Source organism: Equus asinus, chromosome 20 (genome assembly GCF_041296235.1).
Source record: "Equus asinus isolate D_3611 breed Donkey chromosome 20, EquAss-T2T_v2, whole genome shotgun sequence".
Classification (NCBI taxonomy): Eukaryota; Metazoa; Chordata; class Mammalia; order Perissodactyla; family Equidae; genus Equus; species Equus asinus.
Window position 1 is genome coordinate 25,468,439 of NC_091809.1, and position 12,893 is coordinate 25,481,331.

The 12,893-nt window shown below is 41.1% G+C and overlaps 2 protein-coding genes across 3 annotated transcripts in view; both read right to left on the reverse strand.

The window, feature by feature from the left end:
- Positions 1 to 672, reverse strand: part of LOC106824407 (zinc finger protein 709-like) — an 86,622-nt gene extending 85,950 nt beyond the window's left edge. The window contains exons 1-2 of the mRNA XM_070492146.1: positions 595 to 672; positions 328 to 388 (exon numbers count right to left, since the gene is read on the reverse strand). The gene's annotated coding sequence lies outside the window, so the exon portion shown is untranslated. The remainder of the gene's footprint in view (positions 1 to 327; positions 389 to 594) is intronic.
- The window catches only part of LOC106822857 (zinc finger protein 709-like), a 51,508-nt gene that overhangs the window by 12,993 nt on the left and 25,622 nt on the right, over positions 1 to 12,893 (reverse strand). For both annotated transcript variants that reach the window (XM_044751786.2, XM_070492144.1), the window contains 2 exons: positions 595 to 721; positions 328 to 388 (listed from right to left, as the gene is read on the reverse strand). In XM_044751786.2, the coding sequence (XP_044607721.2) occupies positions 328 to 388; positions 595 to 721 (188 nt within the window). The remainder of the gene's footprint in view (positions 1 to 327; positions 389 to 594; positions 722 to 12,893) is intronic.

The window sequence follows — 12,893 nt, forward strand, 5'->3', positions numbered from 1 at the left end:
TCTAATTTATAGGAAAAGTTTAGGTTTTCTACCTTGTCTGAATTCTCAGAAATTCAATATACTGAATTCTTTGCAAGAGGACTTCAGCCCTGCTATTATCCAAACAGTGATATTCATATATAGGGTTTATTAAAACTGTTTCCAAGTGAACTATTTTGCAAAACTGAACCTCTACATCACATTTCAGAAAGTGTATGTGGTGAAAATTTTCTAAGAATCACTAAATTTGAACCAAGGGTTATTTGTCTTGTTTATATCTTTTTAAAATTTCATAACATAACAGGATTCTCACACGAGACATTGCTTTCTATTGTGAGTGTGACTCACCTTTGTCTTCTCCCCTGGTTTTTATACTGATCTTCAATATCATGATCTTCCCATGTTTTTCCTGAAATGCAGATCCAGAAAGTTGGTTCCAAAATCTTAGAAATTGTAGAAGAATGTTTAGATTCTAAGACCATGATGAGCTATGACCATTTCTCAGCTTATTTTTCAACATCTCGCCTTTCTACATTCTACATCTTGGAACAACTTTGATGGTCAAGAAACACTTGTTCTCTCAGTGATGCAGTGAAGGAGTGTCCTCATTCTTACCTACTGAGGCCAGGTTCCTGAAGGTTTCCTCCATCACATCTCTGTAGAGTCTCTTCTGTGAAGGATCCAGTAAAGCCCACTCCTCAGGGGTGAAGTTCACAGCCACGTCCCCAATGGCCACTGAGTCCTAAAACACCACAAATATGTGTAAAGTAGGATACATGAGCCTGACAGCAGTGGACATCCATACTCCATTTTCAGGAAGGTTACATATGATTCTGTCTTCTCCAAACATTTATTCTATGATGTGATCATCAAAAACTCACAATTTTTCTGTACACACTTCCCTATCAATTTAACAGCATCATGAACACATGGAAATTGTTTACAGATATTTACTCTGATCACATCTCATCATATTTCTCTATAATGGCAGGTTCAAGGGCATGTTCTGAAATGACAGAAATGCTATACAATGGAACAAATATTATCATTATTAGACAAAAAGAAATAAAAAGATTGAAGACAATATCCATGAATCCTAGAACAACCCTCTTTAACAGGTATAAAATATACATAATGGGAATACCTGAAAGAACAAAAAGAAAGTAATAGAAGAAACTAGTGAAGTAATAGTCAATAAATATCTTAAAATTAATGATAGCCAGCAAACTGTACATCCAGGAAGCTCAGAGAACAGTAAGTATGTTAAACTACAAACTGCACACCTAAGGATATCATATTCAAACTAGAGAAAAATGAAAGACAGAGAATATATTGAGAAATGCAACAGAAGAAACACACCTTAGACATAAAGAAACAAATATTTGAATTAAATTGGGCTTCTTTTCAAAAACTATGCAACAAGAACAGAGTAGACTGAAATATTTAAAGTGTTGGAAATAAAAAACCACTCTCTTAGAATTCCAGTCAAGGAAAATTATCCTTAAAAAATAAAGGATAAATAAGGACTTCCTGAGACAAAAATTGAGTAAATTCGTCATGAGTACCCTTACTCTGAATGAAATGTTCAAAAATTTATCAGAAATAATATAAATGATAAAGGCAGACAATTAGAAAAGGAAAAAATGAAGGTAAAATATTTGTATATTTATAATTAATATAACAGATGACACTGTGTTTAAAATAATATTACCCAACAATGGACTTGGTACTGAGAAGCTTATTGACAAGTGAAATAAATGACAGCAATGTGACAAGGCATAGCGAGGGGAAACTGGAAATAGTGTGTTGAGGTACTTACACACAGTGAAGTGGTATAGTGTCATTTGGCAGAATAAGTGGGTTACTTGTAAATGTGAACTGAAAACTCAAGGGCAACCACCAAAAGAGTTTTTTAAAAAATGAGTAATTGATATGCTAAAGGCAGAGAAAAAAATCAAATAAAATGCTCAATTCAGCCAGAGAAGCTGGAAAAAAGCTGGAAGAAAAAAAGAAACAAACAACAAGAGAAAGATATAAAAAACAGTAAAAGAGGTACTCAATATTAATCCAACTGTGTCAATAACAACTTTAATCATCAATGGTCTCAATATAATTGAATGATATAGTAATATCATATTTTTAAAAAACAAACTGTTATATACTGTCTACAAGAAACCCACTTTCAATATAAAAACACAGATAGATGAAAGGTAAAGGGATAGAGAAAAATACCCATGCTAACACAGAGTAAAAGAAAGCTGCCAGAGGTATGTGATTTATAGACAATGCAGATTTCAAACCAAGGAAGTGCCAGAGATAAAGACGGGCATTACATACTGATAAATGGGTCCATTCTCCAAGAAGGCACAGGAATCCTTCACGTGTATGTGCACAACAACAGAGGGGTGAAACACATAAGGCAAGAGCTGATTGAACACAAGTAGAAATAGATGAATCTAGTACAATAGTTGGGGAATTCAACATCCTCTTACCATGAATTATAAATCCCAGTAGGAAGAAAATGAGCAAGGACAGAGGTGAACTGAACAGCACTGTGAAACAAGTGGATTTCATTGTAATCTATGGAATACTTCATGCAACAGCAGCAGAATATACATTCTTCCCAAGTTTACATCCAACATTCAGCAAGACAAACCACATTCTGGGACATAAAGCAAACCTTAACAAATTTGAAACAACAGAAATCACACAAAACATGCTCTCACACCACGTAGGCATTCATCCAGAAGTCAATAACAGCAAGATAGCTGGGAAACCCCCATACATGTGGAGATTCAACAACACACCTCTAAATAATACATAGGATAAAACAAGAACTCTCCAGAGAAATAAAAAATTATTTTGAACTAAATGAAATGAAAAAACAATATACCAAAGGTTCTTGATGCAGCAAAAGCAGTGTCTAGAGGGAAATTTATGACATTGAACAAATACACTAGAAAAACCAAAGATCTATAATCAATAATGAAAGCATCTACTTTAGGAAACAATAAAAGGAAGAGTAAATTAAACCCAAAGTAAGCACAATAAAAGAAATAATAAAAATTAGAAAATAAATCAATGTCATCTTGGGAATCAATGGAGAAAATTTTTTAAAGCTTTTTCTTTGACAAGACTAATAAAATTGATAAACATCTAGTCAGGATAACAAAGAAAAGATGAAAGACAGAAATTACTAATATCAGAAAGGACTGGGAAATGAAAATGACATTGAACCTGAAGGGAGTTCACTCACCCGTTGCGCAGCAAGCCAATCTCTGACACCCAGTGTGGTGGAAGAAAGTAGCACTTTATTATTGCACAGTGCTGAGCAAGGAGCGAGGGCAGCTAATGCTGAAATCCCAAGCTCCTTGAAAAGCGAAAAGGAAGGGTTTGTCTTTGGGGTTTTAGGTAGGGGGAGGCGAGTGTATGGCCTTGCTGGTCAGAGCTTTCCCACCAGCCTGTATCTCTTTGCTGGGAGGAGATAATGAATCCAGGTGCTTGTCCTTGGCGGTGTCTGTCTCCATGGAGGATAGTGGATTCTGGAGCCAGGAAGCCAGGGAGTAAGCAGGGAATGAGTGTTTTGGTTTTAACCCCATATATGCTGGGTTTAATGTAGGGAAACTGATACCAGGATTGGTATCAAAAATAAAAAAGGATTTGACAAAATCCAACATCCATTTATGATAACAAACTAGTAATAGAGGGGAACTTCCACTTCTTGAGAAGGAACAACTTTATGAATCTTGTAGCTAAATTCATAACATTTGTTCTATATGGCATGATTGTCTCTGTGAAACATCTGAAGGAATTCCCACCATTGGAAACAAATCCCGGAATTAATAAGCAAATAAAGCAAAGTTGAAGGAGACATGAGTTAATTGCTTTCCTTATAGACCCACACAGATATAGTCAACTGATCTTTGACAAAGAAAGAACTGCACTCAAAATGGAAATGAAAGTCTTTTAGACTTAACGGTAAGACCTGAAACCGTAAACCATCTAAAAGAAAATACCAGCAGTACACTTTGACATCAGTCTTAAAAGGATCTTTTTGAATACCATGTCCACTCAGACAAGGGAAACAAAAGAAAAAATAAACAAGTTGGACTTCATCAGACTAAAGAGCTTCTGGAAGGCAAAGGAAATCAGGAACAAAATGAAAAGACAACCCACTAACTGGGAGAAAATATTTATAAATCATGTATCTGACAAGGGGTTAATCTCCATAACATATAAAGAACTCACACAACTGAACTACAAAAAAACAAACAACCCAATCAAAAAATGTGCAGAGGATATGAACAGACATTTATCCAAAGAAGATATACAAACGGCCAATAGTCACATGAAAAGATGTTCAACATCACTAATCATCAGGGAAATGCAAATCAAAAGTACACTTAGATATCACCTTACACCAATTAGAATGGTTATAATCACCAAGACAAAAAAATAGCAAATGTTGAAGAGGTTGTGGAGAAAAGAGAATGCTCATACACTGCTGGTAGGAATGCAAATTGGTGCAGTCACTATGGAAAACAGAATGGAGACTTCTCAAAAAATTAAAAATAGAAATACCATATGAGCCAGCTATCCCACGATGGGGTATTTACCCAAAGAACTTGAAATCAACAATACAAAGATTTATGCACTCCTATGTTCACTGCAGCACTATTCACAAGAGCCAAGAGGGTGAAGCAATCCAAGTGCCCACCGACTGATGATTGGATAAAGAAGATGTGGTATATATGTGCAATGGAATACTACTCAGCCATAAAAAAAGGACAAAAATGTCCCATTTGCAACAACATGGATGGACCTTGAGGGTATGATGTTAAGTGAAATAAGCCAGACAGAGAAAGACAAACACCATATAATTTCACTCATATGTAGGTGATAAACACACAAAGAGAACAGATTAGTGGTTACCAGGTGAAAGGGTATTAGGTGGTGGGCACAAGGGGTGAAGGGGCACATTTTTATGGTGACTGAAAAAATGATGTACAACTGAAATTTCACAATGTTGTAAACTTTTATGACCCCAATAAAAAAATGGAAGCGAAAATCTTTTAAACAGATAGTGGTGGAAATAACGGATATCCACACACACACACACACACACACACACAAAACGAATGTAGATACAGGCCTTACACCTTTCACAAATATTAAGTCAAAATACATCACAGATCTAAAGGTAAAACACCAAAGGAATAAACTCTGAGAAGATAACACAGGAGAAAATCTAGAAGACCTTGTGTTTGGAGATGAATTTTTAGACACAAAACCAAAACTCAGGCTCCACAAAAGAAAAAACCCAGAATTTTCTTCATCAAAATGAAAAACTACTGCTCTGAGAAATACAATCTTAAGAGAATAAAAACTCAATTTACAGAGTAAGAGAAAAATCTTTGTAAAGCACTTATCTGATAAATGAGTGGTTTCAGAAATATCCAAAGAACTCTTAAAACTCAACAAGCAGAAGACAAACAACCAATTAGAAAATGGGCAAAAGATCTGAACAGAAGGCTCACTGAAGATATGCAGATGGAAAATAAGCAATATGAACACATGCTCCTCATCAAATGTTATTAGGAAACTGCAAATAAGGCAAGAACGAGGTATCATTAAACTCTTCTTAAATGGATAAACCTCAAAACACTCAGAACACCAAATATTGGTGAATGTGTGAAGCTACATGAAATCCTCATTCATTGCCGGTGGAAATGGAATTTGGTACACCTTTGGAGCACAGAAGATTTTTAGGGAAGTGAAACTATACTATATGATACAGAAATGATGGGTCCATATCATTATACATTTGCCAAAACCCATACATTGTCTAACAGAGTCAATGCTAATGTACACTGCACACTGTAATGCATCAATATGGGTCAGAAATTGTAAAAATATACCACAGTAATACAAAACGTAAACAAGAGTGCAAATTGTGTGGATGGAGAGAGAAGGGTTATGTGGAAACTATATAACTTCTGATCAATTTTCTGTAAACCTAAAACAGCTCTAAAACTGAAGTCTTTCCAAAAAAAGATGAAGAAAGACTCATAATAATTCACCCCTGAGTAGTGAAACAAGACACCTTTTATTCAACTGATTTCAATAAGCCAGTACGGTGCTCTACGAGCCTGAGACCCATAAGGAAGGGGAAACTTCCATCGAACGCCTTGTTGGAGAGCACAGCACTGTATCCTCTGAGAAGCGCCATGGTCACTATCAGTAGTGTCAGAACCCCAAGGTGGATGACAAGTGTCCTCCTGAGACCTTGTATTGCAGACCTAGTAATGTACAGACAAGTGTTACTTTGATTTCTATTTTGAGTATCTCTGAGTGAAGAGATTCCCAGAGTTCTTTTACACAAAAGGCATCTCTTAAATAATCATTCAACAGTTTAAACATATGCAGATGAGGCCAATATTTGGCCACTAATAAGATGACTCCCTGATGTTTGGTTAAGCTCTGGTGAGACGAGTTTGGTTCTTCTTCAGAGACGTCCCAATTAAGGGATGAAGGGCAGCAACTCTCCACTGAGCTCTGTCATGTACAAGTGTAGTGTTGTCCTTAAAGTCTATGCACTCCCCAGTGCTGTGCATTCAGTTCATCCCAAGGAACTACCCCGGGAACCAAGGTATCTGGGAGAGGGGTGACCTCCTCCAGCACCCCAGCATCTTTCAAGGAACTGAAGAAAGGCCATCCCCTCCTGTAGGTGGCATAAGCTGCAGGACCAAGGTTAGGCTCCATCATATCACAAGTAGGTGTCAGCAACCAGGCTGAGCAGGCAGGGTGCTGTTTCCAAGGCCAAAGGCATAACAGGCACCTCAGTAGAGGGTCTCATGCTCAGTGTTTGTGAGAGCCTCTATTTCAAGAGATCTCAGTACCTGGTGATAATAGCAGCTCTAATGGCAGATAGTGTGGGACCTGGGGCAGTTTCTTGCACCAGAAGCCTATGGACAACTTAAGTTCCTCCTCCAGAGCGCCTCACATCACTGCCATCAGGGTCAGGGGCCTCCTCCATGACAACTGGTTGCTTTATAGAGTGTAAGGACCCAGGTTTAAACTAATCCCTTTGCTGTGACAAACTCAGACTGGGAGTGTTGTCCACTATAACCCAGAGGGTCAGGATCTTTGTTGCAATAGATGCGGGGGGTGGGGGTGGGGGGCAGCAGCAGTTACTTAGGGGCCCTGGTGAGACCTCTGTGATCTTGCCAAAAACTGGCTACATTTTCCTGTCTCTTCTCTTTCTCTCGAAATTAATTGCTCTTTAAGGAGTGACCATCTGATGGGCTCACCTCATTCACAGGGTATAATCATCCTCGTAACCCCAGACCCACCCAACATCAAGGCAACTTCAGCCTCAGTTTCACCTTCACTCTAAACACACAGACAGATGCCACCCAAGACACTGACTGAGGACCACATTAAGGAGGGCCCCATTCCCAGACTCATGCTCCCAAAGGACAAGAAATTACCAAAACTGCCATCTCAGTCCTCTGTATGTAGAACCCAGGCTTGGTGGGGTCAACAGTGCAGCACAGGGCAGCACAGCGCCCAGGAGGAGCTGCCCAGCAAGCAGCAGCCCACAGTGCAGGAGCCTCCAGGCTTTCTCATCAGCCTGTCCAGGTAAGAAGGCCCGGGGAAAAGGGAGGGTGAGGCTTAAGTGTTCAGTCGTCAAACATCATCAGCATCAAACCCTGGCCACTCATTACAAGAACACAGGGTAAGGAAAACACACATTCACACTTGCCTGTTTTTACATAAAGAAGCACTAACAGGATGATGAAGCAGTGATCAAAACTGGTCATGTAGGGAGGCTGGAGTCAGAGCAGAGGAGCGGGGCAGGACGTGCAGGCAGGGAGTCTCCTTAAGTGAGTTTCCTCTCAGGAATATTTTTAACCTTCCCATGCATTATTTATTTAAAATAAAGAGAGAAATTTATAGACATCATATTTCCCTATGCTTGATCACTATTTTTAATTAACTTTTTCTTTTTAAAATTAATTTAACATTTCTACATAGGAAACCACTCCAAGATTTAATCCATTGAACACTAACGGATATAAAACTGTAAAGCATAAACAATTTACCAATCCCTTGATAACAGAAGGACAAGCGGCATGATAGTTTGTCCCTCCACTATATTTCACACTGGGGATATTTTCAGGAAGGAGTAGCATATTATAATACATTACGGGTTTACGATTAAGCCCTGTAATAAACTAGGAATTCCAAAGATTTACACAAGCTTTACATATTTCCTCATATCAATGGAAATAGAAATTCAAGTGCTTTTTCCTCACATCCATTAAAGTAGGAATTCATTTGCCTTAGGAATAGCATAGCCTTTTAAATGTCAAAGTTCCCTCAGAACATGGACACACAAAAACTGACCTAAAAATGGAAAATGTACCTGAGAACCTAAGTACACCCATCTCACATCATGAGGTTCTCTTGCCTAAATGGATCAAAAATTCTATTTGGTTCCAAATTTTCCTAACTCACATCATCTCTCTCAATCAACTTACATTTTAAAACCCAAGTGCTAATGGAACTAGAATCAAAGGGCTACAATCTTCAACTGATACAGGAATCCAAGGACAGAAACAAATGTTTGAATGAGCTCATAGAAGCAGCCTGCTTGTCTACAGTTCAGAAGGAAAACCCACGCTCAGAAAGTGACCATATTCCCAGACTTGAAGTCTAAACACTCCCAGCTGAGATGTCACCCCTAGAGTGCTTTGTGCCTGCTGAAAGAGGGTAGGGACGCCTGAGCAGAGTGCAGGAATGGACTCTGGGAGCCCCGCACACCCTCCCTTCTCCTGTGAGCATGGAAGTGCTGCCTCCCCCAGGCTCCCACTCTCACAAGTGAGGAAACTCTCAGCCGGATTCAGTTTAAGCTTCTGAGATCCACATGAACTCCAAATTCATGAACCCTTTGTCCACAGGACAGAACACCTGAGCTTCACAAACTTCCTCACTGTGCACAGATTACACTCTCAGTGTACCCACAGGGTCAATACAAAACTCAAATAACGTTTAAAATGTCCAGGCCTAAGAACCATAACCACAGCCTCAGAAAGGGCATCATTCCCCACCCCATGAGCACGTGCACCCCCAGCTTTCCAGGGCTCTGCAGCTCCTCTCAGGATAAAGGCTCCTTCCATGGGGTGTGAGCAGTAGGACACCTGCAGGGGAGGCTCCCCAGGAAGGACAACTGGGTCTGCAAGGCCTTCCCTCCGCAGGCTCGAGGGGGCCTTAGCTTGGGTCTCTGACTGCAGGCCTCCACTCCACCTGGAGATGCTTTGGAACATCATTGTTATTTCAAATGACACAAACCCATTGTTTGAATAATCCAGAAAAATCACTTAAACCCAGCCTTTCCATTCAAGATAGGGAAGAAAATTATAAGGCACTTTTACTAGCTCAACTAGAAAATCCCAAATATCTATTTCTTTCAAGAAAAAAAAAGACGTCAGTTTATTATTTCCACGGCAATAAATTACACTTGAACACTTGTAGTCTGCATGTCTAAGGCCTGGAATTTCATTCAAATGTAAAGAACAGACCTCAGAAACTTACTTCGCTTGCTCAGGAGGTGAAAAAGGGCAGTAAGTTTTATTAACAAATGGAACGTAACACAGGAATATTTTATTTTTTCTGAAGTTCACCTTTTTGTTGCCTGTTTCGAAGTACTTCATACTGTCTTCCAAGCTCTACTGATTAAATATATTTACCCATATTGAAAAATGGAGACTTAAATAAGTGAATAAATCTTTTCAAGGTCACAACCCCAGGGAGGGGCAGTCCCAACAGGACAGATCTCCCAGGAAAGTTTCTCAAGAGAAACCTCCACCCCAGGACTTCCCATAGGATGTTCTTGCCCAGAAAGATCCTGGGGGAAAGGCATAAGGGTTTTATCCAACATAGTTCCAGGTGATTATTCTCTGCTTTCATCCCATATAAAACATCTACAAATATATCCTTTAAAAAAGAAGCATCCACAGGGCTGGGGAAACATAGAGTCAAAATAGTGCATCGTTTTGAAATGCACCAGGGAGAACAAAGGGTTGATAACATTCCTGTGAATCTGAGAGGGGAAGCTGGCTTTGGGAATGTGGGGTGAGATCTGAAAATTCAGGGAATTACTGTCAGTCACAGAGATACCGGTCCTGATATCAGTTCCACTACACTGAACCCAGCATATATGGGATTAAAAGCAAGCACTTTGCCTGCTTACTCCTCAGAGTCCATCACAGAGACAGACAACCAAGAACACCCCTTATCTCGTCACCCTCCTCCCCTAAAGCAGCTGCAGGCTGGTGGGAAAGCTGCCAACCAGCAAGGTCACCGGCTCCCTCCTCCCTACAAGTAGTCTCAAGGCCAAACACAGGCTGGTGGGAAAGCTACAACCAGCAAGGCCATATGCTCGCCCTCCCCTCCCTAAAACCCCAAATAAAAACCCTTCCTTTTAGCTTTTCAGGGAATTTGGGATCTCAGCATTAGCTACCCTTTCTCCTTGCTCAGCGCTGTGCAATAACATTCCTACCCCCCGCCACTACCCCCCACCCCCTATGTCAGAGACTGGATTGCTGCCCAACAGGGGAGGAAACTCACTTCAGGTTCAACGTCAACAGAAAAAGCTAAGCTAGGATGTGGGGACAGGCGCATGGATTTGAGACACTGCTCCTCAAACTCCACTGCTCCATGGACAACTCAGGAGAAAATGGGGGCTGCCTAGGGATTAAGGAATCACTGGGGACCCTACAGACCACAGCTCCTCCCACAAATGACCCCCAGAAACTGTGTCTCAATTGTCCCTGATGACCCTCCCCATGGTCACCACACAATCTGGGGAGACGTAGGGCCATGGCACAGAACTGCTTGGAGAGGCTCTGGGGCCCAAGTCTCCACATGCAATGACACACAGGACACCCAAGTTTCCAGCTGCCAGCCCAGCCCCCATGCTGTGAGCCAGAGGGGACTGAGGTAACAGCTGTGCCACTGGGGGAATTGAGTCAGCAGACTCTGGAGGTGACTGGGTGGAGGCTGGGTCCTGCCGTAGTCAGTTCCAACCAGCCCCTCCTCCCCATCTCCTCACCCCGGGGCCACACACTCACCATCTCCAGGTCTCCTGGGTCCCCCTGAGTCCTTCCTCTGACCCCCATGGCCAGTGCAGATCACAGAGTGACAGAGACTATGGCAGAGCCACCAGGTAATGTTAAGGGCAGGTGATAAACCATCCTGAGCACAGCAGGAGTGAGGAGGGACCTCCAAGTGAGCGTGGCACATCATCTCACCCATCTCCCCAGAGGCTCCCCTGATTGGACAGTGTGGAATGCCCTCCTCACTCATGCCTGAGCGATGGGCTGCTTGGCTCAGATGAACCAGATACACTGGTTGGCTGGAACCTGACTCACCTGGCACATTTGCATTTAAACAGAACTTTTTCCTGGCCTGGGGCTGCCTCTACTCTTTTCACTCGGCTCGGCTCTTTATGAACCCGTGGGCACAGGTGTGCACAGAGAATTCCTGATTGAGTTTCAAATGGAGCAAGTAAGCGCAAAGCATGAGCATGGCCCAGGTCAGGCCACACTGAAACAAGAGGGTCTTATGTCCTCTAGAGGTCAAGGGCTTGGTGTAAGCCTACGAGGCCACTCATGAAACTACAACCCTTGTTTAGAAATGCAGACACTGAAATGTAACCTCACCATCTGTAATAAAGAGTCAGGCTCCATTTTAATCTTTGATTCTTGCCAGTAACGAGCCTTCCACCCATCCCTCTCCAAACCCACTCCCTTGGTACTTGATATAGAATCCCAGAGCACTGGGCTCTGGTGGGAAGTTTGAATCCCACAGCCCCAGCCTGGCAGCAAGGACTTTGTCTTGTAACCATGGGCCCAGTAGGACCAGTTCAAATTGACCCTATCTCTTATCAACAGTGTGATTAAGAGTTGTTTTTCAGAAAATTTTGAAAGTCATGTAGCCACAGCATGCAGAGAAGAGGAAATCTTGACCTGAAATGACATAGGAACCAAAGATTCTCCTCCCCGTGGAACCGAAGGACAGCGACATGCCTGGGATTTGAAAGTGGGACTATCTTCAGAGGTGAAAGGTCCATCACCCAGGAAGATTCGGTGTTAAAACCCTTTCCCCACCCTACGGTAAATGTTTCAAACCTCACCACAATGTTTAAAACCTTACTATAAAGGCTTAAATCAAAACCTGCCCCTCTAGTGTTTTCATGAGCCAGTCTGCTCTCCCTAACCTCTTAAATTTTGCCCCAAATCCTGAATCAGGGAAACAGATCTGAGAGCATATATGCCTCCCATCTCCTTGCAGATCAATCTAGCAAAAAACCTAGTTTCTTTTCCCAAAAGTGGAAGCCATAATATTTAGCTTTTTAATGCCCATCACATACGAGAACCCAATCTTTGTGCAGTAACAATCTAACTACAGCATGTGATGTGTGTTCACTAAAGTCCCAGGTGTACATTTCACACTGGAAGGAAATTTATTTTAGATCACTTTTTGCCTGTGTCCCTAGAGACCTCTCAAACGTTAACTGCTATAATATCCAGATCTAAGGCAACTGATTCCTATTTCACTGATATAAGAAAAACAATAAATCCTTATGTAAATGTGGGATGCACCTGGAAACTCTTTTCCCACCACCTCCCCAGCTTTATTGAGGTATAAGTGACTAATAAAACTGTCCATATTTAAAGATTACAATATGATTTGATAGATGTACAACTTGTATACTTGAAATTTGCTAAAACTGTGGATTAAGCCTTCTCACCATGCACACACACACACACACACACAAACACACACACACACAGTTACTAAGTACCTACAAGTGGAATTGATGGGTCTCATGGTACTTTTAGGTTTTA